Below are 23,651 nucleotides of genomic sequence, written 5' to 3' on the forward strand. Positions count from 1 at the left end.
TTATCACAGTGTGCTTCTTCTTTAGCCCGTCCTTTGGTGCTTTGGTGATATGTTTTGGGTCAATGTCTTGCTTGAAGAGCCATCCATGACTCATTTTCAGCGTCCTGGCTGAGGGAAGCAGGATCTCATGAAGTCGTATTGTACAGTTACCATGTTTCCACGTGGGGGATGGTGTTCTTTGAGTCTTCAGATTTCAGTCAGTTACAGCGTAGTGTGTCACCAACGGCATTACCAACTGACTTCAAATAATTATTTAAATCAATAACATACAGATCAATTTATAACTTTTATATAATGGTGTTTCTGGATTTTTGGTTGATATTCTGTCTCTCTCCAATTAAACATTTGGTGCCAGCCCCGATTCTGTGCCTCCTCTTTCTTGACAGTTGCAAATATGCAAATATGCGTTTTATTGTGAGAATTGTTTCCTTTTTAGGTCCAACCCACCAGTTGGACCCTGACTTTTTCTTTATTAGCAAAGCAGCACAGTGACAGCTGTCTGTATACTACAACCTTCAGCGATGCGAACAAGGAAAAAGAACTCAAAACAATTGAAGAACCTGAAGTAAATTAGATCAATTTTTAAGCTTCTGTGTATTTAATGACCAATTTTTTTTTTTAATGTCCTAAAGTTTCATATAAAACTGAGCTGATAATTGAAGTTCAGTGACCTGCGAATGCAGTTTGTTTCATTGCATCTTATACATCATGTGGAATTACACAGTTATAAGAGCTTCTGTTCTTAACATTAATTCATAAAAATCCAGATTGTATTTTTATTTTAAAGTGGCCCTACTATGCTCATTTCCAGGTTTATATTGTGTGACTCTAGCAGCGTATTTTTTACATCATTCAAAGATCTACATAATCATTCTGTGGACCTTGGTGATGACCTCACTTTAAACCCAGCTTTCTTCTGATTTGTAGCCATTAATAAATAAATAAAGTGTCTAAACAGCAGCTGGGTTGAAAAGATGGTCTTAAACTGAGCGATTAGAGGATGACATTATTAACATAGACTAATCTAATCACACTGCAGGAACCCAGTGCATTTAGGCATGCAGACATGCTTAAGACGACTTAATGAGGTTCAACCTGAACATCAGAATGGAAGAACGGTGACTTTGAGCATGACACAGTTGTTGATCTAAGTATTTCAAAAAGAACAGAGAAAAAGAGAAAATGTTCAGTTCGCTGGGTGAAAATGCTTTGTTGATGTCAGAGGTCAGATGAGAAGGGCCAGACTGCTTTCAGCTAATAGAAAGGCAACGGTAACTCAAATAACCACTCATTACCACCAAGGTATGCAGAAGAGTATCTCTACAGCAGCAGAAGACCACTCCTGTCAGCTAAGACCAGGAAACTGAGACTACAATTCACACGGGCTCATCAAAATTAGACAACAAAATATTCAAAAAACATTGCCTGGTCTGATGAGTCTGTATTTCTGCTGTAACATTCAGATGGTAGGGTCAGAATTTGATCTAAACTACATGAAAGCATGGAGCCATCCTGCCCTATATCAGTGATTCTGGCTTCAGGTAGTGTAATGGTGTGTGGCTGTACTCAAAGGGCCTCCATATTTACAAGATTTCAATCCAGCAGAGCACCTTTCGGGTGTGCAGCTGACAAATCTGCAACAACCGTCTGATGCTGTCAACATGCACCAAGCACCTTGTTGAATCTGTGACTTGAAGAATTAAAGCAACTCTGAAGGCAAGAAGAGCATACAACCTGACAGCTGCAAGGTGTACCTAATGAAGTGGCCAGTGAGTATATATCCAGAAAATAAGGAGAAGGCATAAATGGTCCACTTTAATTACTAGTAAATTCCAGCTTAATGTGTACATGAAAGGGAATATATTTTTAAAGCTCTTTTGAACATTTTATTTCATCATGAAAAAATAGTTTCCTCTCAGGATAACCAAAACCGTTTAATCTTAAATATAACATTTCAATAAAATATTTAATTAAATATAGTTCAGAAAACCTCTGCAACATAAAAGGTTTAAAGGGTTCCAGACGGGATTAAATTTAAATTACTTGTGATTAATTACATAATTTCCTTAGGGATTAATAAAGTATTCTGATTAAATAAAAACTGTGGTTGGGATTAAAATCAAAGCCAAGTAACGGATGAAACAGTCGTCCTACTCTTATCCGGTCCTGGCGACACCACTTGTGGCGAGGACGTGGAGAAAAGAGCAGAGTGTCGTCTGTAAATCACCTTCTTGGTGAACATCGTGATGTGGTGGAAGTCTCCGTGACCTCCCTGCTTCACAGGCATCGTGAGGAAAAACCGGCTCCTGTCCTTGGAGAACAGTGGATCCTGTCCCTGCAGAGAGAAACTCAAGACTTCAGAGGTCACATTCTTCACGCATGGACGCATCCTGCTGCATGCTGACTCAGCAATACAACACAGTCCAAAAATAAGCTACGCATATTTTTATCGATGGATACGACATTAAAGGAGGCGGCTGTGCAGGAGATTTAACCTTCACGTCTCGCCTACTGTGAAAACTAACCCGCCCCATGAGTTAAACCCCTTATCCAAGCACAGGGGATGCTCCTGTATACACAAACCTTGAAAATCTATCTTTATTCATTATTCTTGCAGGCTTTTACGCTATAATGCACTTATTCAAGCATTAAAAAGAATGCTAGTAACACCCCAAAAAAAAAATTACGCCATTTTCACACATCCACAGGAACCCTGGACTTTTCTAGACATCATATAAATGAGGAGCATGTGAGAACACAGATGTCAAACACGGTCAGCTCATACTTTAAATGGTCTTTAACCTCCGATGTCTCTGCTACAATGTCCTTGTGATTGTCAGGTGTGAATGGGCGTCACGTGACCTGCCTCTTGTCCAGAGATGCCCCCTCCCCTGAACCACACTGATGATTTCCAGTCCTACAAACATGTCTAATTGTGTAATAAAGACAGCTCTGGACAAGGTCTGAGTGCAGAAGCCTGTCCGGTTAGTTTTGTAACCTTGAAATCTGGTCCTTTCTAATGCTGGCATGAATGTTTGCAAGTTAAAGCTAAGACTTATCACTTGTGTGGTATTCACGGTTTGATTCCACATATGGGACACTGTGATAAATGTGTGCATTCAGACTTACCTGTCTGGAAAGCCACGTCTCTGAAGACTCCTCATGTCTCTGCATGAAAGAGCAGGAAATAAAATCCAAGGTTTGACACAGCTTGAATCATGTGTCCATTAAACGTCTCTGTAAGGTTAGGTATGGTTATGATTTCTGAATATTCCTATAATTACTTAAAAGTATAATAATTTATGCAACTATTTCTTCACTTGTTTTTTTATTGACACTTGTTAGGATGTAATGCACCAATCTCACCAGAGGGTGGGAGTAATGTGCTTCAATGTCACTTAATAATAATAAAAGAAGAAGAACACGCGAAGCACCAGTGCGGGCCACACTGGATGCTACTATACAGAAAGCAGAAACACGGAAAGTTAAAGGTGACGACAACGGTCAAAAAAGTGTGAAACAACTGAAAAATAAAAATGAAGTTTTTAAAATGTCATCTGGTAAAGCTAGCATTAGCATGTCATGTACCTGTCACAGCTACACACTGTTATGGCTGCAAAAAGGGGCTAGTAGATGAGGGGAGCGTTTTTTATCAAAACAAAGGACGCCAAACTAAAACACATAAGTACAAACACAAGTTAGTAAAAGTGGGTCATACTCTTATAAGTACTACATTTACTCTCAAGTTATGTTAAATAAGCCACGTTTCATACCCCCCCTCCCCCCACTAGGCATCAAAATCACTTAATATACTTCAGGTAGAAATAACATGATCATATTATTATATTATTAATAATATTATATTATTACAGTACTTCACTCATTAACTATTATTGTGAGTATAGTAATAACACGTACAGCGATTTATCATCTTTTATTAAACTGCAAATTAGATTTAGTCAGTATCTGTTTTATTCTGTAAGATAAAGTTATCTCACTTCAGGTACTGAGGCTGTGAAGCACACCAACGTGGTAACTGAAACCTGCCATAAATGTTGCCATGAGAGAGTCAGTCTACGATCACTGTGGTATTAAATGGGGTCAAGTTGGCAGTTATATGCAATCTGTTTATGATAATAACAGCATAACAGCATAATTAACAGCATAATTATCAGCAATTAACTCTGATAAATCATTGCACATCACATATCTGTTGCTGTCTACATGGAAAGAAATGAATATCTAACTATCACATTTGTGCTCAGCAGCCTTCCTGTTCTGTAGGAACATTACCAGAATGCAAACTGCTGGCAGCCACCAATGATGTTACCAACAGTTCAATCACCAATTCAATACAATCGTCAGACAGCTACTGGTCTTCTTGGAGATGTGAGGAGGTTGCTGTCCTATTTTTACTTGTGCGACTAAGCTATTAGCTTGCAGTCAATCAATCAAGTGTTTTGATTGATTGATTTTTCCCACCCCTACCACAGACTGTAAGAACGGTTTTGAGAAGCTAAAGGAACTTACCAGTAGGTCTGAAAAGAGTTTTAGGCTATGCCCATCAGTGCAGTCCACCACTGCCATCAGCCTTAGAAGGCAGGGAAGACCAAAAACTGTTTCTATGCCAAACTGGACTTCTCCGTGTCTGATAAACTGGACTTTATGTCACAGAGATTGGTCATTCTTCCAAACCATCTGCCAAGCTGCCAAACCAAAATCCGCAGAGCATAACCGCTTTTCACCATCTTTAAACCCGTCTGACAACAACTCCATTTTTATCAGTCCATCCAGTTTTGGATGTGTGGAGGTGAACGTCAGATACCTATGATTTCAGTTTTAGAACCAAATGACCACATTTATGACAGTTTCTCCATCTTGGGTCTTGACAAATGAATGCCAGTGTTCTTTATTCACAGAGAGCGCAAGTGGGAGCAGGCATGCTTAAAGCTACTTTGGTGTATCAGTGGACTCATCGGCCACGTGGCGGCCTGATGCAAAGTCGACACTTAGAGAAGTTCCAGTGCTTTCTGGCACATAGTCCTCACCTAGCAGCAGCTCACACTGACTTGCACTGATTGAAGTGTGCACCATTACAAGCACAGCACCATCTGCCTATAAGTCCTGGCAAAGGGTCACAGGCTTGTAAAGTGGCAGCTTTGATCTTCTTATAGTCAAGACTGCAGCAAAGAGCTTCTGCCACTTTAGAATTTACTCTGTATCAGAGTGGCCTACATGCCTCAGTGTCACAAAAGACTGGGACTCGCTGACTGTATATATCTGACTGTAAATAAAGAAAAGCAGAACAGCTGGCCCTAAGAGAGTAAAATAACAGTACAACTTTAATGAGTCTGATTCTTCTCAACTCACAGCAGTGCTTTGGGGTACACTTAAGTAATCTGCTCTGTATGCGGACAATGAAACTCTGAACTAAGTTTCCTTCCTGAGGTTTAAATCAAAAGCACTAACCTGAAGACAGACTCCTATTGTTGCGTCACACACAGTAAGCAGAGAAGCGTTCTGGGGCCGATTGAGCCACTGCACGACGAGGTGAGTATTACTGATCCACTTCACCATGGTGATATAGAAATCCCTGCAGAGAAGACACAGAGAGGAGACTCGAATTGTGGATTTTACACCTTTCTGTGCCAGCCCGAGCTTATGTTTGTGTGTCGTCACCTGAGCGCGAGCTGATCGGGAGGCTGCATCTCCTGAGTGTGCGTCGCACCAACCAGGCTGACCACCGACAGCTTGACTGTAGGATTGACGTGACCGGCCTGATGGGACGGACACAGAAACATCCCCTAAAATCAGCTTTTTAATTTAATGTACATAAGACGAGACTGTGGTGTTGACATCTATACATAAAAGCAGAGAAAAAGTCTGAATAATTCATTTAAAATGAAAAGACAATGCTATAGATCACAGAGAGAATATGCAAGCTAACACCAAATAAATAACTGTTCATGACTTATTTCCACAAATTCTACTCTTCCACATAGCAGATTTTTGCATCCTCAGTTGTACAATAACTACAGCTGTGGTCTTCAGGTCATAGGATCATTTAAACGGTCAGACATATCATTGGTTGGGGAATTGCTGGTATCACGTGTACAGTGAGAAATTAATTCCCAAAACTCTGAGACAAAACAACAATCAACAAATCATCTAAAAAACAGGGAGATAATTTGTTTGTATGAATGTTCAGCCAACTTCCGAGTTTAACGCTTGTGGGTTGAGTGCAAACGTGTCCATAAGTATTGATGCGTTCAGTATAAATTCAAGATATCACGATGGGAATGACAACACCAATTTCAAAAAAGTTTGGATGCTGTGTCAAATGTGAACAAAAACAGAACACACTGATTGCAGTACTAAAATAGTAACTTTTGCCAGCTCATTAGGTTCATTGGCATCACGTCAGTGACATGATTGTGTATAAAAAGAGCATCTTTAAGAGGTAGAGTTTAACAAATCTGAAAAAACCCTGCATCTTCAACCTGTGGACAGATTTCAGAATAATGTTCCTCTACATAAATGTGACTTTGAATATCTCATCATCTATGGTGCATAATATCATTGAAAAATTCAGAAAATCTGGAGAAATCTCTGTGTGCAAGGACATTGCCCAAAATCAACACGGATGCCTGTGGTCTTCGGGCCCTCAGGCAGCACTGCGTTAACAACAGGCATGATTCTGTCATCGAAAAACTGCACTTTAAGGTAATTACTTACAGTAAAATAATTTAAAATGATTCCACCTGAGCCAGATGTGCAGAGCAGTGACTTACTGCTACTCTGCTAATCTAAGGTTATTGATGTGGCATTGCCTTTTCTCTCTGGTATATTTAGATTTAGCTGTGTATTAGTTGAAGGATGAAAATACTGCAAAGAGCCTTAAAGAAAGCGACTGTCTATTCCTCAGAGCCCAGCCTCACCATTGGATATGGGTACTGTAGGCCTCGGGGGTACGTGCTGCCGGTGAACTGGGGAAGAACCATGTTGGGTACCAGTGTGTCGTTGATGGTGAGGTAGGCCAGTCGTTCTCCATCAGGAGACCACCAGTGAGCCAAATATGAATGTAGAATCTCCTCTGATCAGGAATAAAACACACAAAACCATCTGTAAAACAGCTTTATTTAGATTTTTTCCTCTCATTCTGTATTTAAAGCGACCCGAGGATCTACTTACATACATTAAGACAGATAGATCTTATGAACCTGCTGGTTTTCCCCACCTGCACTCCTATTCTTTTATTCTTTTATTTTTGCCTTTTCTAGGTCACTTTACGTTATTTAAAATGTAATCCAAAAACTGGTCAAAAGCACACTATTTGATGGAGTTGTGCTCCTCTGCTGTCAGAACATATCAGCCAAATGGCTGCAATCTGAAGTAAAAGCAAATGAAACAGTGAAAATGAACAGCTTTCAGTAAATCTACAAACAAAAATTATTCTGTAATGTTCCCCATCTCTCTCAGACAGCGTTTGTGCTGCTCTCTGTGCAGACTGCGCACACTGCACACACTATCACCACATTACTGAATTTGTTTACACAGAGACTTAATGGATCGTAGAGGCTTGTTGTTGATTTTTCATTGCCACTCTGCTGAGTTTGTGTAGTCTGCTCTGCTGCATTTTTAATGCCAAAGACAAATCTTTGAAAAACCGACAATCCACAGTGCACCCTGAAACTGTTTCCTCCACCAACGAGCTCACAGCGACTCTCCTGTTTCGCCTTCTGGCATTTAAAGAGAGAATGGCAAAAATTCAAACCACCTCGATTTAAACTTAGCAATTATTAATGTCACAAAGTTTTTATAACTGACTTTCTGAAGGTCTTAAATGAGCATTTTAGTAAGAGAAATTCAGAGAGTAACAAAAAGAGCAGTGAGCCAAATGCAATTTACAAGCGCACTGCTAATGGGAGCAATGCCACCTTTCATAAATGGCTGTTTCTGTGTCCATAGATGTGCTTTTTCTCTCTTTATTAGTGGAATATGTCAAAATGAGTAAAAGGAAAAGATCTCATGCTGAAAAATTGTAGTGCACGTTACAAATCTAGTAAAACCACAGCCGCTGTAGCCATACTCCAGCCTCCAATATAAGTGTAACATCCTAAAGGTAAGACACTAGAATGGCTCATTGTTTATGAATAACATACAAACATTTAACACTGTAAGATAATGATATCTGGCCCATTGCAATGTGTGTGAATTTTAGTAAATGTTTTACATTTTTATTGCATTGCTCGTTAGTTATTTGTTATAATCATAGACTGTATAAAAAAGTTATTTGTTGTCATATTTACCAGCGGAGAGGTTTGCATGCTAACATTACCAGTCCTGTAAAACAACGTCCATCCTGCGATTCAGTGACTTGTAGAACAACTTACAGCAGCCCACAACAGTCAGGTTGAAGTCTGGACTTTGACCGGATCATTGCACCACCTTGATTCTTTTCTTTTTCAGGCACTGTGTTGGAGATTTGCTTTCTGTTTGTATGCTTGTGTTCATTGTCCTGTTGCATGCTTTATCTGTCAGACAGATGTCCTCACATTGAACTCTAGAAAACTTTGGCATACAGAGGAGCTCATGTTGGCTAATGTGTGTATCTATATGTGAAACCACAACTGAGGCTGATGTCATGAGGAATTTAGTCATAAGTAAAGTTCACACGTGTTTATAACTCATTTACATTCAGTGTCTGTGCAAGATTTAATTTCACAGTTATTCACATTAAGTCAGAGCTGGCATTTATGGTGCATCAGCCCAAAGTGCAGTTTATACATAAAAGTTGCACTTGTAGTGATTAAAGGGCTCATAAAAGATGCAAAGGACTCAACGTTCAGAGTCGATACACTCTGCGGCACACACCTTCGTATAGCCAGTCAGTGAGCCCGTTGAAAATGACTCCCTCCATCCCAGAGGAGGTGATTCTCAGAGAGTTGCTCCTCACGTCTGACTGGTAGTAGATGTTATTCTCAAAGATGTAGATCTGGAGAGGAAGACGAAGCGACAGCAGACACAAACACGCAAATTTAGTTTGTTTTTCCTCTCTGCCGTTTCTCACCCTCGTGTGAAGCTGCTTTTTGCTCGTCCACTTGATTTGTTTTTCTTTTTGATTTCCTCTCTGATGACATCTCTTTTTTTATATATATTAAATCCCAGTGTGCACTGTTTGTTCACCATATTTCATCAGTGTTTTAATATTTGCATTTGAAGGTACAAACAGGATCCTGCATCTTCACCAATATCCTGAATCTTCTTGAAGTCATTTCCCGCTGCATTTGCTTCATTTCCACTGCTCTCTTGTCAAATGTCATTAGCTCCATGGCAGCTCCTCTGGCTTACATACACCTAATGCAGCTGTTGTTTTAATAGCTGTACAAATGTTACAACACTGACACCAACTTAGGAAAAATGGACCAAGAGGTGGAGGGTTCATCAGTGTCATGAGATCTTTTTTGTGAAACATTTTTCCATTTCATTGTGTTTTATTCGACTTCTGTTGTTCTGTCGATTTCTTATGTGCATTTTTATATTTCCTGTTTTTTGTAAGTTGCAGTGCATTTGACCTTTTAGAGCCACCATAGAAACATCTAAAAGAACTTGCAAAGAAATGATTAAAGTTGCCCTCAACTCATGGTGCTTAAAAATGACACAAAAGCACAGATTCTTACATGTCTCGTCAAGCAAAAATGCAAAACCTTAAGTAAAAGAGAATTAATCTGGTCTCTAGCTAAGAACGATGAAATAATCTGGCTGTGTTAACCTTCAGAAGTGAGAATGAGCTCTGGACTTGTGCTCCAAGTTTGAAGACTAAAAAAAAAACCCTCAAAGTTTTTATAAAAGATATTTATAAAAAACATATATGTTATTCTTTTATATTGCTTTCCAACTACTGATAAAAGGCACTGCACTACATCAGCAGACATTCAAGGTTGTGCTGAAAGCTGCTGCTTGCTTTACAGTGCTGAATTTATTTCTACAGCACAGCGCTAAAATGAAAACAGGTGGCCCAGAGACTTCCTCACTCTACTAATAAGTCTGAAGAAGCACCCTGAGTGTAACATAATGTAAAAATGTGAAATTAACTACAGACGAAAACAGAGAACGTGTAAACACAACCTATCCTGTGGAGCAGATCCCCCTGGAGCGGCTGGGCAGCGTGAATTTATAAAAAGCCGCCGAGGACAGAAGAAAGGAAATGAGAGAAAGCATCACGCTTTAAAAACAGACACGCTCAGCCTTACCAGCTGCTGTCCTTGTCGTCCCCAGGCTGCGTGCTGGAGCACAGCATTGTGGACCTCGGGAGGATTCAGCTCCCTTACCTCCCTGTTGAACACACACACACACAGAAATAAAACAACCTGAATGCCGTCACGTGCAGAGAGCAGGTGATGATGAAAAGTCTAAACCGGCTTACCTCGTGTAGATGTTGTACAAGATATAAGATGCGGTGTATGAATATCTGTACATCTGAAATGAGAGAGCAAGCCATCACATAATGCAAACACTGATCCATCACTGATACCAGCCTTGCTGAGCAAAGACAAACCAACTGCAGCGGGAAAACTTTGATATACGTGCTGAAGTCACAGTCGTTTGCAAACATCTCGTTATTCTGCTTCCTGTTTGATTGCTGCTAAGACAAGACTTCAGGTATTCACACCCTGATATATTGATGGATAAGAAACAGCTTCATGTTTACAAGGTGTCTCAGTGGGAAAGCGGATCTCAAATTCTTAAAGCCAAACATGCCTGTTTAAACCTATGGCTAAGCCTACAAACACATTTAAAGAAACCCTAACAATGCTGCCAGGCATGTTCGTTAAATAAGATACGATTAAGCTGATAATCAGTCTCGAGGCATGTTTTACATTTGAGGAGATAAAGGGATTTCAGTGGAGAGATATTTCAGGAATTTTCTGAATGCAAGAAACCAAAAGTTAGGATTAGTCACCACAAACCAAGCTCAGACACTCAATAAGCATGATTTAAAACTATTTATCAGCTCAGCTTTGGGCTTCTTGTGAATTATGATCCCTTCACCCACCACCGTCCCCCTCCTTTGTAAAAGGCTCGTGATCAGAGGCGGAGGAGGGGAGGATAGGGTCACCATGACAGAGCTGCTAAGTATGGCGATGGTAGACAGCTATTTTGAGTGTCATTCAGTGTCATTCAGACGACCCTCAGATACTTCAAATAATCGGGTAGTTTTGGCTTTTTTAGCTGGCTGTTTGTGACATGAGGTTTTGTTTGATACCTTTAATAATTATGTGACTGCTGAATGAGTTCCTAAATCAAATCTGACAGTACATATGTAGTTTAAACCCTGGCGAACCTGAGTGTTCTGTTATTGTTCTGCTTCTTGCATTGGCATAATAAATCCATGTAGCAGAATATGTGTATGTTAGGGCTGCTCAATTAATCGAATTTTAATCACGATTACGATCTAGGCTTTCAACGATCATTAAAAATGACTGAACCGATTATTAGCCCCTCCCTCGTGCTTTACTCTCACGCTGCTCCGTGTGGCAAATCGAGCGCACCTCTCTGCATTTTGAACACGTGTCACAACAATTAAGAGGACCCGAGGGAAGCTCGGAAAGCTAAGCAGAAGTTATTTGGGGAGGAGAGTGACTGCCGTTGGTTGAAAATAGAGGTAAAAAAAACTTCAGTGGTGTGGAAACATTATGGGTTCACGGAGTCAGACGTGGATCAAGTAGACATAGTGTGTAAGCTACAGTGTCGTAGCTGCACCACAGAGCAACACTGCAAAGTTTACATTTTTCATTTATTTTTTATATTGCAAACATTTGCACTGTTATCAGTATTTGCACACTATTTTATATTATTTTTTGACAATTTTTAAAGTCATTATTCAACACATTGTTATTGTTAAATAAATATCGTCAAATAATCGAGATCTCAATTTCAGTGAAAATAATCGTGATTATCATTTTTGCCATAATCGAGCAGCCCTAGTGTATGTCTTTGATGGTTTTATCGATGTTTCCGTTGCTGTCACTTCCTGTTTTATTTTGGTAAATTCTGTTCTCTGCTTGTGTTCTTATTTTAGGAGCTCGTGGTTGTTCTTGTTTTGAGTATGGTTAATGTTCGAGTTCTTGAGTTATTTTGGGGATGTTTGGTGGTTTTTTTGTTTTGTATTTTGGTTCTGTTTTCTATATTGGCTTTTGTTCTCCACTTGCTTTTCTTGATAGGTTTGTAAATGGTAAATGGACTGATTCTTATAAAGCGCTTTTCTACTCTCCCAGAGTACTCAAAGCTGTATACAACATGCCTCATTCACCCATTCATACAAACACTTCTAAACACAAGTGCAAACTAAACTACATTCACACTCCAATGAACGCATCGGAGGGCAACTTGGGGTTAGTATCTTGCCCAAGGATATTTGGCATGCAGACTGGGGAAGCCAAGAATTGAACCACCAACCTTCCAACCAGTAGCTGAACTGCTCTACCACCTGAGCCACAGCCACACCCAAGCACTTGTTTATTCCTTTTGTATTCCCATTGTGTTTCATTCTAATTTTAAATTGCTAACCCAAAAATTTGAGTAACGGACATCATGTTTTTTGTGTGTTTCTGGTAGAAACAGGTTATAACAGTCTTTTTCAGTGTTAGCTGTTTTGATTTTTCTCTCATTAAGCAGCTTAAAATTCTTCTTTTTGCACTTGGCTCTTTTTCTAATAACACACTTAACAAAACCTAGCTTGCTGGCAAAATATGCAAGTGTAAAACTTAAGGGTTATAATACACTCCAAGGATTTGTACTTAACTTCTATTAAATAGGAGGATTTCAGGACACAGCGGTCGAAATAAAAGCAGGCTCTTTTTTACGTACTAACACACATGTGTTCACGTGTGGAATAGGTGTAACACATCTTTATCAAACGATACCAAGGAAACTGGACGAGTTGTGCTTTACAGATTAATCTGCTTTTCACAGATTGCTGCTGACTGACTGACCTTCGCTATGATGCTTAAAATGATGTATGTTTACAAATGCTTCAGTAAAGTCATCTTTATCGACCCAATGATGCTATGAACTGACACGTCATCCATTCTGGCTTAAATATCTTGTGTTATTGCACTATTTGTCTTGTGTTTTGCTTTTTCTTACAAATATTGATCATACTGACATTTTGCTCAGCAAAAGCTGTCTCAATCTATCTTCATCAATCTCTCCTTACAGCCCAGATTCCCCTCTTGTCCGCGAGCAGGATTTTTAGAAGCTATTTACAGAACATCTGCATATTCATGAATTACCACTGCCAGTGGACTGGCCCCCAGGTTCACTTCAAGTCAATGGGAAACGAATCATGCAAATTTGGGTATACTGTATTTTATCAGAAGCACTGGGGGTACTGGCTCTTACTGTAGGCTTTGTTCAACAATTTTAAGTTAAGAATAATGTTACCGGATCCATTGATTCCACCCACCCAACAAATGAATGTGGTGAAATAAACTAGGCAAGTGTGAAAAGTGTAGAATCACCTTTAGCAGCAAAAATTTGAAGTAATTGTTTTCTGCCTAACTTTATCATTCTTTACAATGTTGTGGAGGAATTTTGGTCCATTCATCTTTATAATGTTGCTTCGGTTCAATGAAGTTTGCAAGGTTTCATTTATGCACAGCTCTCTTAAGGATATCAGATCAAAGGATTTCAATCAGGTTGAAGTCTGAAGTTTGACTGGTTACTACAGCATCTTGAATTTTTTTTCCACCCATTGCTTTTTGTCGCTGTGCTTGAGATCATTGTCCTGTTGCATGACTCAGTTTGGTCCAAGCTTTAGCTGTTCAACTTGCCCCACATCTGACTCTAGCATACTTTACGTGTTGTTCAGAGTCGACTCAATGACTGCAAGCTGTTCAGGTCCTGTGGCTGCAAAACAAGCCCAAATCAACACCCCATCACCATGTGCTGACAGATGGTATGAGGTATTTGTGCTGATGTTGGGTCTAGTTTTGTGCATTATCATCAAACAACTCCACTTTGATATCATCTGTCCAAAGGACATTGTTATGGAAGTCTTGTGGTTTGTTCAGATGTAGCTTTGCAGACCTAAGCTGTGTTGCCATGTTCTTTTTAAAGAGAGGAGGTTTTTTTCAGGCAATCCTCCCAAACACGCCATACTTGTTCAGTCTTTTTTAATTGTACTCTCGTGAAATTTAACATTTAACATGCTAATTAAGGCCTGTAGAGTCTGAGGTGTAATTCTTGGGTTTTTGGCAGTTTTTCTGAGTATGCAAAATGCCAAAAGTTCTGCTTTTATAGAGGTGCTCATACTTGCTGATCATTAACTAATCAAGTCCATTTGATTGGCAGCACCAGGGTGCTATTTACCCACTTAATTACACTGGAAGCAGTGAGAATGGACTTAAACTATACAGCCAAAAGTATTAGTTTGTTTGTCTTCAAACATGTATGAACATGAGTGACGCCCCATTCTTAATCCATAGGGTTTGTAACTGCTCCTGAAGGTTTTTCATGTTCGAAGTAGAATAAAGGGCCATGCTCCAACTGATGTTCAGCCAGTATTTTAATCTTCTTTTCACCAGCAAACACCGTGAAAAACTATGGTGAAATGATCAATGAAAAACACGGATATTACATCAGCAGAACAAAAATTACAACTCAAATAAAACATACACACAAAGTAAATGCACCAACATACCGTGTGCGCCTTTCTACTGAACATTCATGAGCAATTGTAGTCCATATCGTCTATATTTCCACCCTTTGCACAGGCTAGCATTCTCTTTCTGGCTCGAGCCTTCAGTCTCTGGTGACATGTGCGCTTAATTGAGCCTCACCCCAAAGCATGCGCACCACAAAGCGCCACACTCAGGCCCACCAGTAGGTGGCGACAACACAACATGAATCCAGATTAAACACCAAATTTTGAACATTGCAATCACATAATAATTACATTTCAATGCGACGGCTACACTGCCACCAAAATTACAAAGGATTTCTATTTACATGTGTTAAACAAAATTAAATCCTGTAATTTTTAATAAATTGACAATCAAACATCAACTTATGTTACAAAAAAAAACACTTCTTAAATAAACTTATAGATCACATATTATGTTTGTGTTCTTAACCCTTGTACTACTTCACTGTAGTTTAGACCCTTTAACTAGTACCACTAGTTTCTGAACTGGTCTCTCAAGAAAAGAGACTTGTTTCAAACGTTCACCTTTCTTTCCCAGATCCTTTTGCCCTATTTGGATCTTAACCGTCCGCACTAAACCATCATCATCTTCATTGGCTTCAACCACCCTTGCCAATTTCCACTCATTTCTTGGAATATTGTCCTCCTTTAAAATCACTACATCTCCAACCTGTACATTTTGTTTAGGAGTATGCCATCGTTGTCTTAAACTAATGCTGGTTAGGTATTCCTTGCGCCACCTGCTCCAGAACAACTCTGTTAAATATTGCACCCTCCGCCACCTCTTCCTGGCGTACAAATCTTCTCTTACAAATCTACCAGGAGGCGGAAGTGGCACAGACTCTTTCATTGTGAGCAAATGATTAGGCGTCAAAGGCTCAGCACTGTTGGGGTCGTTGATTGTATCAGTAGTGAGTGGACGATGGTTCAAAATTGACATGGCCTCGTAGAAGAAAGTTCTCAATGAGGTGTCATCTAACCTCCCTGTGGCTTGGGCTAGGACAGAACTCATGACATTCCTAACAGTGCGGATCTGTCGTTCCCAAATGCCTCCTCTGTGACTAGCTTCAGGAATATTCATTTGAAAGTCACACTGGTTTTTAGCTAGATAAGTAGAAATCATCTCCTTGTCTAATTCCAACAGACCCTTCTTGAACTCGTTCTTAGCTCCGACAAAATTTGTCCCTTGGTCAGAACGAATCTGTCTGACTGTGCCTCTGATTGCTATGAAGCATCTTAAAGCGTTTATAAATGCGTCAGTGGAGAGATCCTCCAACATCTCAATGTGCGCGGCTCTCGAGCTTAAACACGTAAACAATAGGCCATACCTCTTCCATTCCTTTCGACCTTGTTTCGTGTAGAAGGGACCGAAAACATCAACTCCAGTGTAGGTGAATGGGGGCGAAGGATCCACTCTGTCAAATGGCAAGTCAGCCATGCGTTGTTCTTCAGCTGGCCCACGCACTTTTCTACAATTGACACACCCTTTAATGTATTTGGCCACTACCTTACCGCCACCTATGATCCAATAGCCACTTTCCCTGAGTTTGTTCAGAGTTTGGCCTCGGCCTTGGTGTTGCGTTTTCTTGTGACAGTGGTCAAGAACGAGTTGTGTGACAATGCCTTCCTTTGGAAGGATTACTGGATGATTCAATGCAAATGATGCTGAGGATTTTCTCAACCTTCCTCCAACCCTAAGCAGGTTGTCTACCAAAATAGGATCAAGTTGATACATTTTATGAGTTTTTGGTAGTCCAGCTGAGTTTTGACTGAACCATTTGAGCTCTTCTTTAAAGGCTTCCCTCTGTGCTGCCTGGAGGAGTACAAAAGCAGCCATTTGTCTTTCTTTTACACTAATGGGTCCTGAGTTATCTCTCCTTGCAAGTCTTTTAATTCTTGCCACAACGTTAAGAGCTGTATCCCAATTGGAAAATCTTGAGAACCTCTCAAGAAAGCTGTTTTCTTCAAGGGCATTTGTTTTCAGGACCTTTACTTCTGGGTCCCCAACAAGAAGATCAGGGGAATGTTGGTTTGTGACAATTTCCCTTTCCCATAGGAATTTAGGTCCAGTGAGCCAATTCGAGCTTAGCAGATCTGCCACCTTGAGGCCCCTAGACGCGTGATCAGCTGGATTTTGATCAGATTCAATGTAAAACCATTGCTTCGGATCAGTAGAGTCTCTTATTTTCTGAACTCGATTTGCCACAAAGACATGAAAGCGACGAGCATCATTTTTTATGTATCCAAGCGTCACTTTAGAATCTGTCCAGAAAAACTCCTCGTCAATTTTCCGCTCGAGCTCTGACCTGAGGAAGTTACTTACAGCTGCAGAAACTGCAGCTGCAGTGAGCTCAAGGCGTGGGATAGTGATTATTCTTGTGGGTGCCACTCTGGCTTTACCCATGACCAGTGCACAATGCACGTTCTTATCAGCAACAATCCTGATGTATGAACATTGTCCATAGCCACTGCTGCTGGCATCCGAAAAATGATGCAGCTCAATTTTTTTGACCTTGCCGAAGTTCTCAGGAACAAGGCATCTTGGTATTTCAATCCTTTTTAGATTCTCCAAGTCACCGAGCCATGCTTTCCATTTGGTCTCTAGTGCCGGAGGAATAGGATCATCCCATCCCACTCCGCGTTTGCACATTTCCTGGAGTACTTGTTTTCCTGTCAAAATGTAGGGTGAGAGAAAACCTAACGGGTCATACACACTAGCAACTGTTGCTAGAATTCCTCGGCGTGTGGCTGGCCTTTCTTTGAGGGCTACACTGAATGAGAACACGTCAGCCTCTATGTTCCACTTTACTCCTAGCACACTTTGCATTTGAATTACAGAGTAGTTCAGGTTTACATCTTTGGTCTTGCTGGCTCGTTCTGTTTCTGGGATAATGCTCATGACCTCCTTGTTGTTGCATGCAAATTTGTGCAAGCGCAGTTTCCCTTTTGCACAGACCTCTTGTGCTTCACAGACCAGCTGCTTGGCCTCCCTGACTGAATCAATGCTGATTAGCCCGTCATCCACATAAAAGTTTTTGTGAATGAATCTGGCTGCCAGCGGGTAGTCCTTTTTTTGTTCCCTGGCGAGATACTTCATGCCATAGTTAGCACATCCCGGTGATGATGCCGCTCCAAAAATGTGCACTCGCATGCGATACTCCTTAGGCTCAGTATCTGTATTCCCGTCCTTCCACCACAGAAACCTTAAGAAGTCTCGATCCTCTGGGTTGACATGGAAGCGATGAAACATTTTTTCCACATCACACATAATTGCTATTTGATGCTCTCGAAATCTGCACAAAACCCCTGCCAGAGCATTAATCAAGTCTGGGCCTGTGAGTAGGTGGTCATTTAAAGAGATGCCTTCGTGTTTAGCAGAGCAGTCGAAAACAACTCGAATTTTCTCTGGCTTCCTGGGATGATACACGCCATGGTGCGGAATGTACCATGTGTTACTACCTGATGTGCCATCTGCTTCCTCTGCATCACCATCTTTAAAGACACTATTCATGAACTTGATGTAGTCTTCTTTGTACTTTGGGTTCTTATCCATTTTTCCTTTTAAACGTTTCAAGCGAAACATTGCAAGCTGCTTGTTATTTGGAAGCTGTGGGCGTTCTCTAAAAGGCAGAGGCATTTCTAAATGGCCTTCCTCATTGTAGTGAATGTTCTCATTCAGCATCTCTAGAAACTGAATGTCCTCTTGAGATACACTCCCTTCTTTATGGTTTGTGTCCAGAAAGTCATTTTCAAGTGCTTTAATCACAGAAGCAGGCGTGACAGATGGCAGCTCCTTTACTGTGACACGATGACAGATCCCTGCTGCTCCCATTGAACTCTTCCATGGCTTAATGGCTCCCACGATACTCCACCCTAAGTCTGTTTTTATTGCATAGGGATCATAATCCTTTCCTGGTATGACTTCCCTTGGCTTTAGCGCTCTTGCACAGTCGTAACCGATGAGAAGAGCTATAGGACAGTCCAAGAGATCTGGCATTTCATTTGCAATGCTAAGTAGATGGGGCCACTTTTTTGCTGTCTCTCGAGTTGGAATGGTGTGTTTCTCCAATGGAATGTACTCTTGAGTGTAGGTTGGTGGCAAGTCAATGTACTTTTCTGAGTTGTACCCTCTTACCCTCAGTCCATCCACTCTTTGACTAGGTACAATCGAACACCTGTCAGTCATTGTTGTCAGCCTTAGCTTCACTGGTTCCCTGCTTGCCTGTATCTTTTCACAAATATCTTGGTCAATAAATGTGTTGCTGCTTTGGGTGTCTAGCAGAGCATAAACCAATGTCTCTTGATTCTTCGCTGATGAAGAAAGCCACACTGGAACGATCATTGAAGTGCAATCATTGTTGCCCACTCTCACACTGCACGATACGGTGGCTGCATTCTCCTCTTCTGATGGTGGTTCAGGTTCATTTCCCAGTGGAGGATCTTCATGGAGAGGAGAAGGGTGGCTTCGTCTGCAGACATTACATGTTGCTCTCTGTCGACAGTTTTTGGAAATGTGGCCGACTCGCAGACAAGCAAAGCACATATTGTTGTCCCTAATAAACTGTTTCTTTTCTTCAAGCGGCATTGCTGTAAACTTTGCACATTTATAGATAAAATGATTTTGCTTGCAGCAGATACATTCAAGTTGCCGTTTGTTCTGAGTTGAGGAAGGGTTGGGTTTTGATTTTCTGTTGCTCTGAGCTGTAGTTGTGTTCTTCACATCTTTAGACCCATTTGCTGATGTCACCAGGACACTGGCCTTCAGACGTTTTTGTTCTTTCTCAGGTTTTTCAAATGTGTTTTTTAAGGCAAACAGAGAAGAAACTGGATTACATGCTATACGCGCCTCTTCAGCCACAAAGTCTGCAAATTCTGCAAACCCTGGATATGCCTTTTCTTCATCCAGTAATTTTGTGACATAACGATTCCAGCGGGTTGTGGCCCAGTCAGGAAGTTTCAGCAATATTTTTTGATTTTCTTCACAATCATCTAAAACCTTGAGGCCTTGGACGTGAGGCATAGCATTCTTACAAGAAATGAGGAAATCACTAAACTCTCTCAATTTAAGTGACTCCTTTGGACCAATCTTTGGCCAACGGCTTAGTTTTCCCCTAAAGGCTCTTTGAACTACAAATGGGTGTCCATAGCGTTTGTTCAGAGCATCCCAAGCTTGTTTGTAAGCTTCCTCGTCACTTCGATAAAATGTCCCTTCTAAAACACAGAGAGCTTCTCCACCAATGTACTTCTTCAAGTAGAACAGCTTATGGGCTGAATCTGTGCAGCTAGTCTCGATAAGCGCCTTAAAGCAAGTGCTCCACTCAACAAATTTAAGTGGGTCTCCTGTAAATGTAAACGGCTCTGGCACTGGGAGTCTAGACATTACTAAGGACTCTTTTAATGCTTGCACCAGAGAGAGCTCACTTTCTTTTGGCACCACTTGAGTATCATAGTGAGGGGCGTGAACACTTTGTGAGGTCAGGATGAATTTACCTTCAGAGTGAGGAGGTGCAGTGCTCTGAGGAACTTGGGTGCATGGGGGACTGCTAAGTGGTTTAGGAAGCTGGCTGAAAGACAAAGTACTCCTTACTTCACAATTTCTTATTTCAGCATTCATTTTTGATTCCTCTTCAGCATATACATTGTATTCTGCCTGAATGACCTCAAGATCTCTTTGATTTTCCAACATTTTCAATTGCTCTTGTTGAGCTAATATCTCCTTTCTCCGGGCAGATATTTCCATTTCTCTGTTTATTTCAGCTTGCTTTGATGCCAGTCGTGCTGCTGCCTCTGCTTTCCTTGCAGATACATGACTTCCTTGCTGACTATGGCTGTGCTGGCTATTTCTTCCAGCTCTAGACACAGTTGAGCCATAAATTGATTCTGCACCTTCTCTTTGGAGTAACTGAAGGAGTGATTCTTTTACAGCTCCTGCATCAAACTCTTTGTCAACATCTGCGTAACGCCTTTTCAGAAGTATCATCATCTCAGCAGAAACTGAAGTACAGCTATCCATCTTTCTTCTCATATCTTGAGATGGTGTAGTCAGTGCACGTAAAGCCACATAATCTTGCTGTAGGTCTAACTCACATTTTTCTACTGACTTGATCATTTCAGCTAATTCTGCTTTAGAACATTCTTCTTTAAGTTTGGACCTAGTGAGCTGAATTTCTGCCTTAAAGTTTAAATATGTTGACATAAACTTTCTTTCTTTGCTTGTTATCTCTGTCTGTTTAAACTCACGCATTTTTTCTGTTAGTTGCCTTTGACGGTCTGTCCGTCTCACCTCTGCGTCAGGTTTAGATGATGGCTGAGGCAGCCCTATTTTGTGTATTTCAAGGTCTCCATAAATTTCTCCTATGCGTGCTTCAACTTCTTCTCTTTCTGCATCTTCAAGTTCAGTTTCTAATTTCTTTTCTAACTGTGCCTTTTCAACTTCTAAGGCTATAAGTATTTGCTCAAGGATATGAGTTTCTTGTGTACTCTGCTCCATTACAATGTTTTGAACCAACAACTTAGAACAATAAAAGGAAACTTACCCAGAGTACACTACCTTAAATATCAAACAGCACAGTAATAAACTTTCAATAAATGAACAAATGTACAATATCTACACCATACAATTTTCTTTTTGGCCTTTTCTTAGATCTCTTTATGCAGTTCAAACGTTTCGCTGATGTAAGAACTCACAGTCTACTCTTCCACGTGGGCTGCCGTCTTGGAAGAATGGCGTGCAGGGCTCTGGCTGCTTGCTCCATAACAGGCCACGTTTTTCACTGTAACTGCTCCTGAAGGTTTTTCATGTTCGAAGTAGAATAAAGGGCCATGCTCCAACTGATGTTCAGCCAGTATTTTAATCTTCTTTTCACCAGCAAACACCGTGAAAAACTATGGTGAAATGATCAATGAAAAACACGGATATTACATCAGCAGAACAAAAATTACAACTCAAATAAAACATACACACAAAGTAAATGCACCAACATACCGTGTGCGCCTTTCTACTGAACATTCATGAGCAATTGTAGTCCATATCGTCTATATTTCCACCCTTTGCACAGGCTAGCATTCTCTTTCTGGCTCGAGCCTTCAGTCTCTGGTGACACATGCGCTTAATTGAGCCTCACCCCAAAGCATGCGCACCACAAAGCGCCACACTCAGGCCCACCAGTAGGTGGCGACAACACAACATGAATCCAGATTAAACACCAAATTTTGAACATTGCAATCACATAATAATTACATTTCAATGCGACGGCTACAGGGTTTGATAGGTCAGTCCACCATTTGCAGCTATAACAGCTTCAGCTCTTCTGGGAATTTTTGACCGGTTCTTCCAGAAGCACATTTGTGACATCAGTCCATGTCTTTATGGACCTTGATTTGTGCACTGGTGTGCATGCTGCAAAAAGAAGGGGCCAACCCTAAACTGTTGCCACAAAGTTGGGGCCATGAAATTGTCACAAAAACACATAAAAATGCAAATTTGACAACTTGAACAAGGAAAGTACTAAATGTTTTTTCACTCTTTGTTACAACATTTTAGATACCACTTCACATCATGTGGCACATTTATAAATGCCGACTGTAAAGCAGTGGAGGCTTGGGTGGTTAAACATTTGCTTTTAAACTGTAACACCGGCAGTTTGACTCCTAGTCCAGATCTCTCTCCTGACACTTATCTTTTGTGTTTTTGGCCCTCAAATCCATGGTATCACTTAAAAACTGCTTGCTCTTGAGGTAGGAATTTAAAATTCTCAAATACTGGAAAAATACAGGAGATTAAATCATGTTGTTTGTGCAATTTTGGCCCTTTAAAGTTGCATGAATGATTTAATTCACTGGAAACCACAAACCACACTTTAGGTTTTCTGATTTAATTTCCCCCAAAAGTGCCTTTAAAGTCAGAAGACTCCTCTTACAGCACCATGTATCTGAATATATTAAGTATGCCCTCACTATGTAATCCAAGCTTAATATAAATATTGGAATATTAACTAAGGAATAAAACAAACTTGAACTGGAAGAAATTCAACTGAGTGCAACTAAAAACCTCAGGAAGAGGCTTTAATTGTACTTAAGGGGATATCATGTTGCAGTAGATGGTAAACAGGGGTGCGATAAGTGGAGGGTATATTAAAAACGTAAAGCTCATTGAAAATAAAGCTGTTTACATGTTTCTATATAAACAGAAGATGTTCCAAGGTGTGGTTTTTTTTTTATGGTAACAAACACCGATCCATCCTGCTGAGAGGCCCTTAAACTGGTGTTGCAGACCCCAGTGCAGGATGTACAAACATCCACCTCAGAGTTTTTCAGTTGCTGCAGACTTTCTAAAGCCTGGATGCATCGGTTTGCAAACAAATCTAAAAATCAATGGAAAACCTGTGAGGGGAGGAGAGCTTCGTGGTGGATGACTGACCGCTAACAAACAGAAAAACACAAAAATACTGAGAGACAGAGTGAAAATGCACAGGAAGGGCAGAGGCACACAGCCTCACCGCAAATAAACACACACCTGCTCAGCACAGGTGCAGCTCTTTATACTCACAGAGAAACGGTGGGCGCGTGCAGCGCGGTAAGTATTGTGTTTTGCAATCAGCTGGTGTATGCTCAGTCTAAAGTGAATGCTTTTAATTTATGTCGCTTCCATTTTTTTATGGGTTTGAAAAACAGTTTGTCTGAGAACAAAACAGCATGATTAGGAATAAAAACATCAGGTTGCTGCATGCATATAAGTGAATGAAAGCAGAATCGGTATTTCACAGCAGTGTCAGTACCGTCCTGGCTGGAAATGAAACAAAAGGTTTGTGACAGTGAGGATGAACTCCTGCCGTAGGGTGTGTGCTCACAAGGAAGCAAATAAAAAATGCACCATCTGTTCTGTTTGCTCTTTTTTATGTGATGTTCAGGGGATTTTGATTTATCATAGTGGGTTGTGGATGCA

At 40.6% G+C, this 23,651-nt stretch overlaps 1 protein-coding gene across 2 annotated transcripts in view; it reads right to left on the reverse strand.

Moving 5' to 3' along the window:
* The window catches only part of LOC146608185 (inactive dipeptidyl peptidase 10-like), a 144,888-nt gene that overhangs the window by 17,020 nt on the left and 104,217 nt on the right, over positions 1-23,651 (reverse strand). For both annotated transcript variants that reach the window (XM_085348975.1, XM_085348976.1), the window contains 8 exons: positions 10,427-10,479; positions 10,254-10,335; positions 8,875-8,995; positions 6,939-7,093; positions 5,680-5,777; positions 5,470-5,593; positions 3,130-3,168; positions 2,228-2,335 (listed from right to left, as the gene is read on the reverse strand). In XM_085348975.1, the coding sequence (XP_085205101.1) occupies positions 2,228-2,335; positions 3,130-3,168; positions 5,470-5,593; positions 5,680-5,777; positions 6,939-7,093; positions 8,875-8,995; positions 10,254-10,335; positions 10,427-10,479 (780 nt within the window). The remainder of the gene's footprint in view (positions 1-2,227; positions 2,336-3,129; positions 3,169-5,469; positions 5,594-5,679; positions 5,778-6,938; positions 7,094-8,874; positions 8,996-10,253; positions 10,336-10,426; positions 10,480-23,651) is intronic.

This window comes from Diplotaxodon limnothrissa, linkage group LG23 (genome assembly GCF_057381915.1).
Source record: "Diplotaxodon limnothrissa isolate DT_005_m linkage group LG23, D_limnothrissa_male_GT1.1, whole genome shotgun sequence".
Lineage (NCBI taxonomy): Eukaryota > Metazoa > Chordata > Actinopteri > Cichliformes > Cichlidae > Diplotaxodon > Diplotaxodon limnothrissa.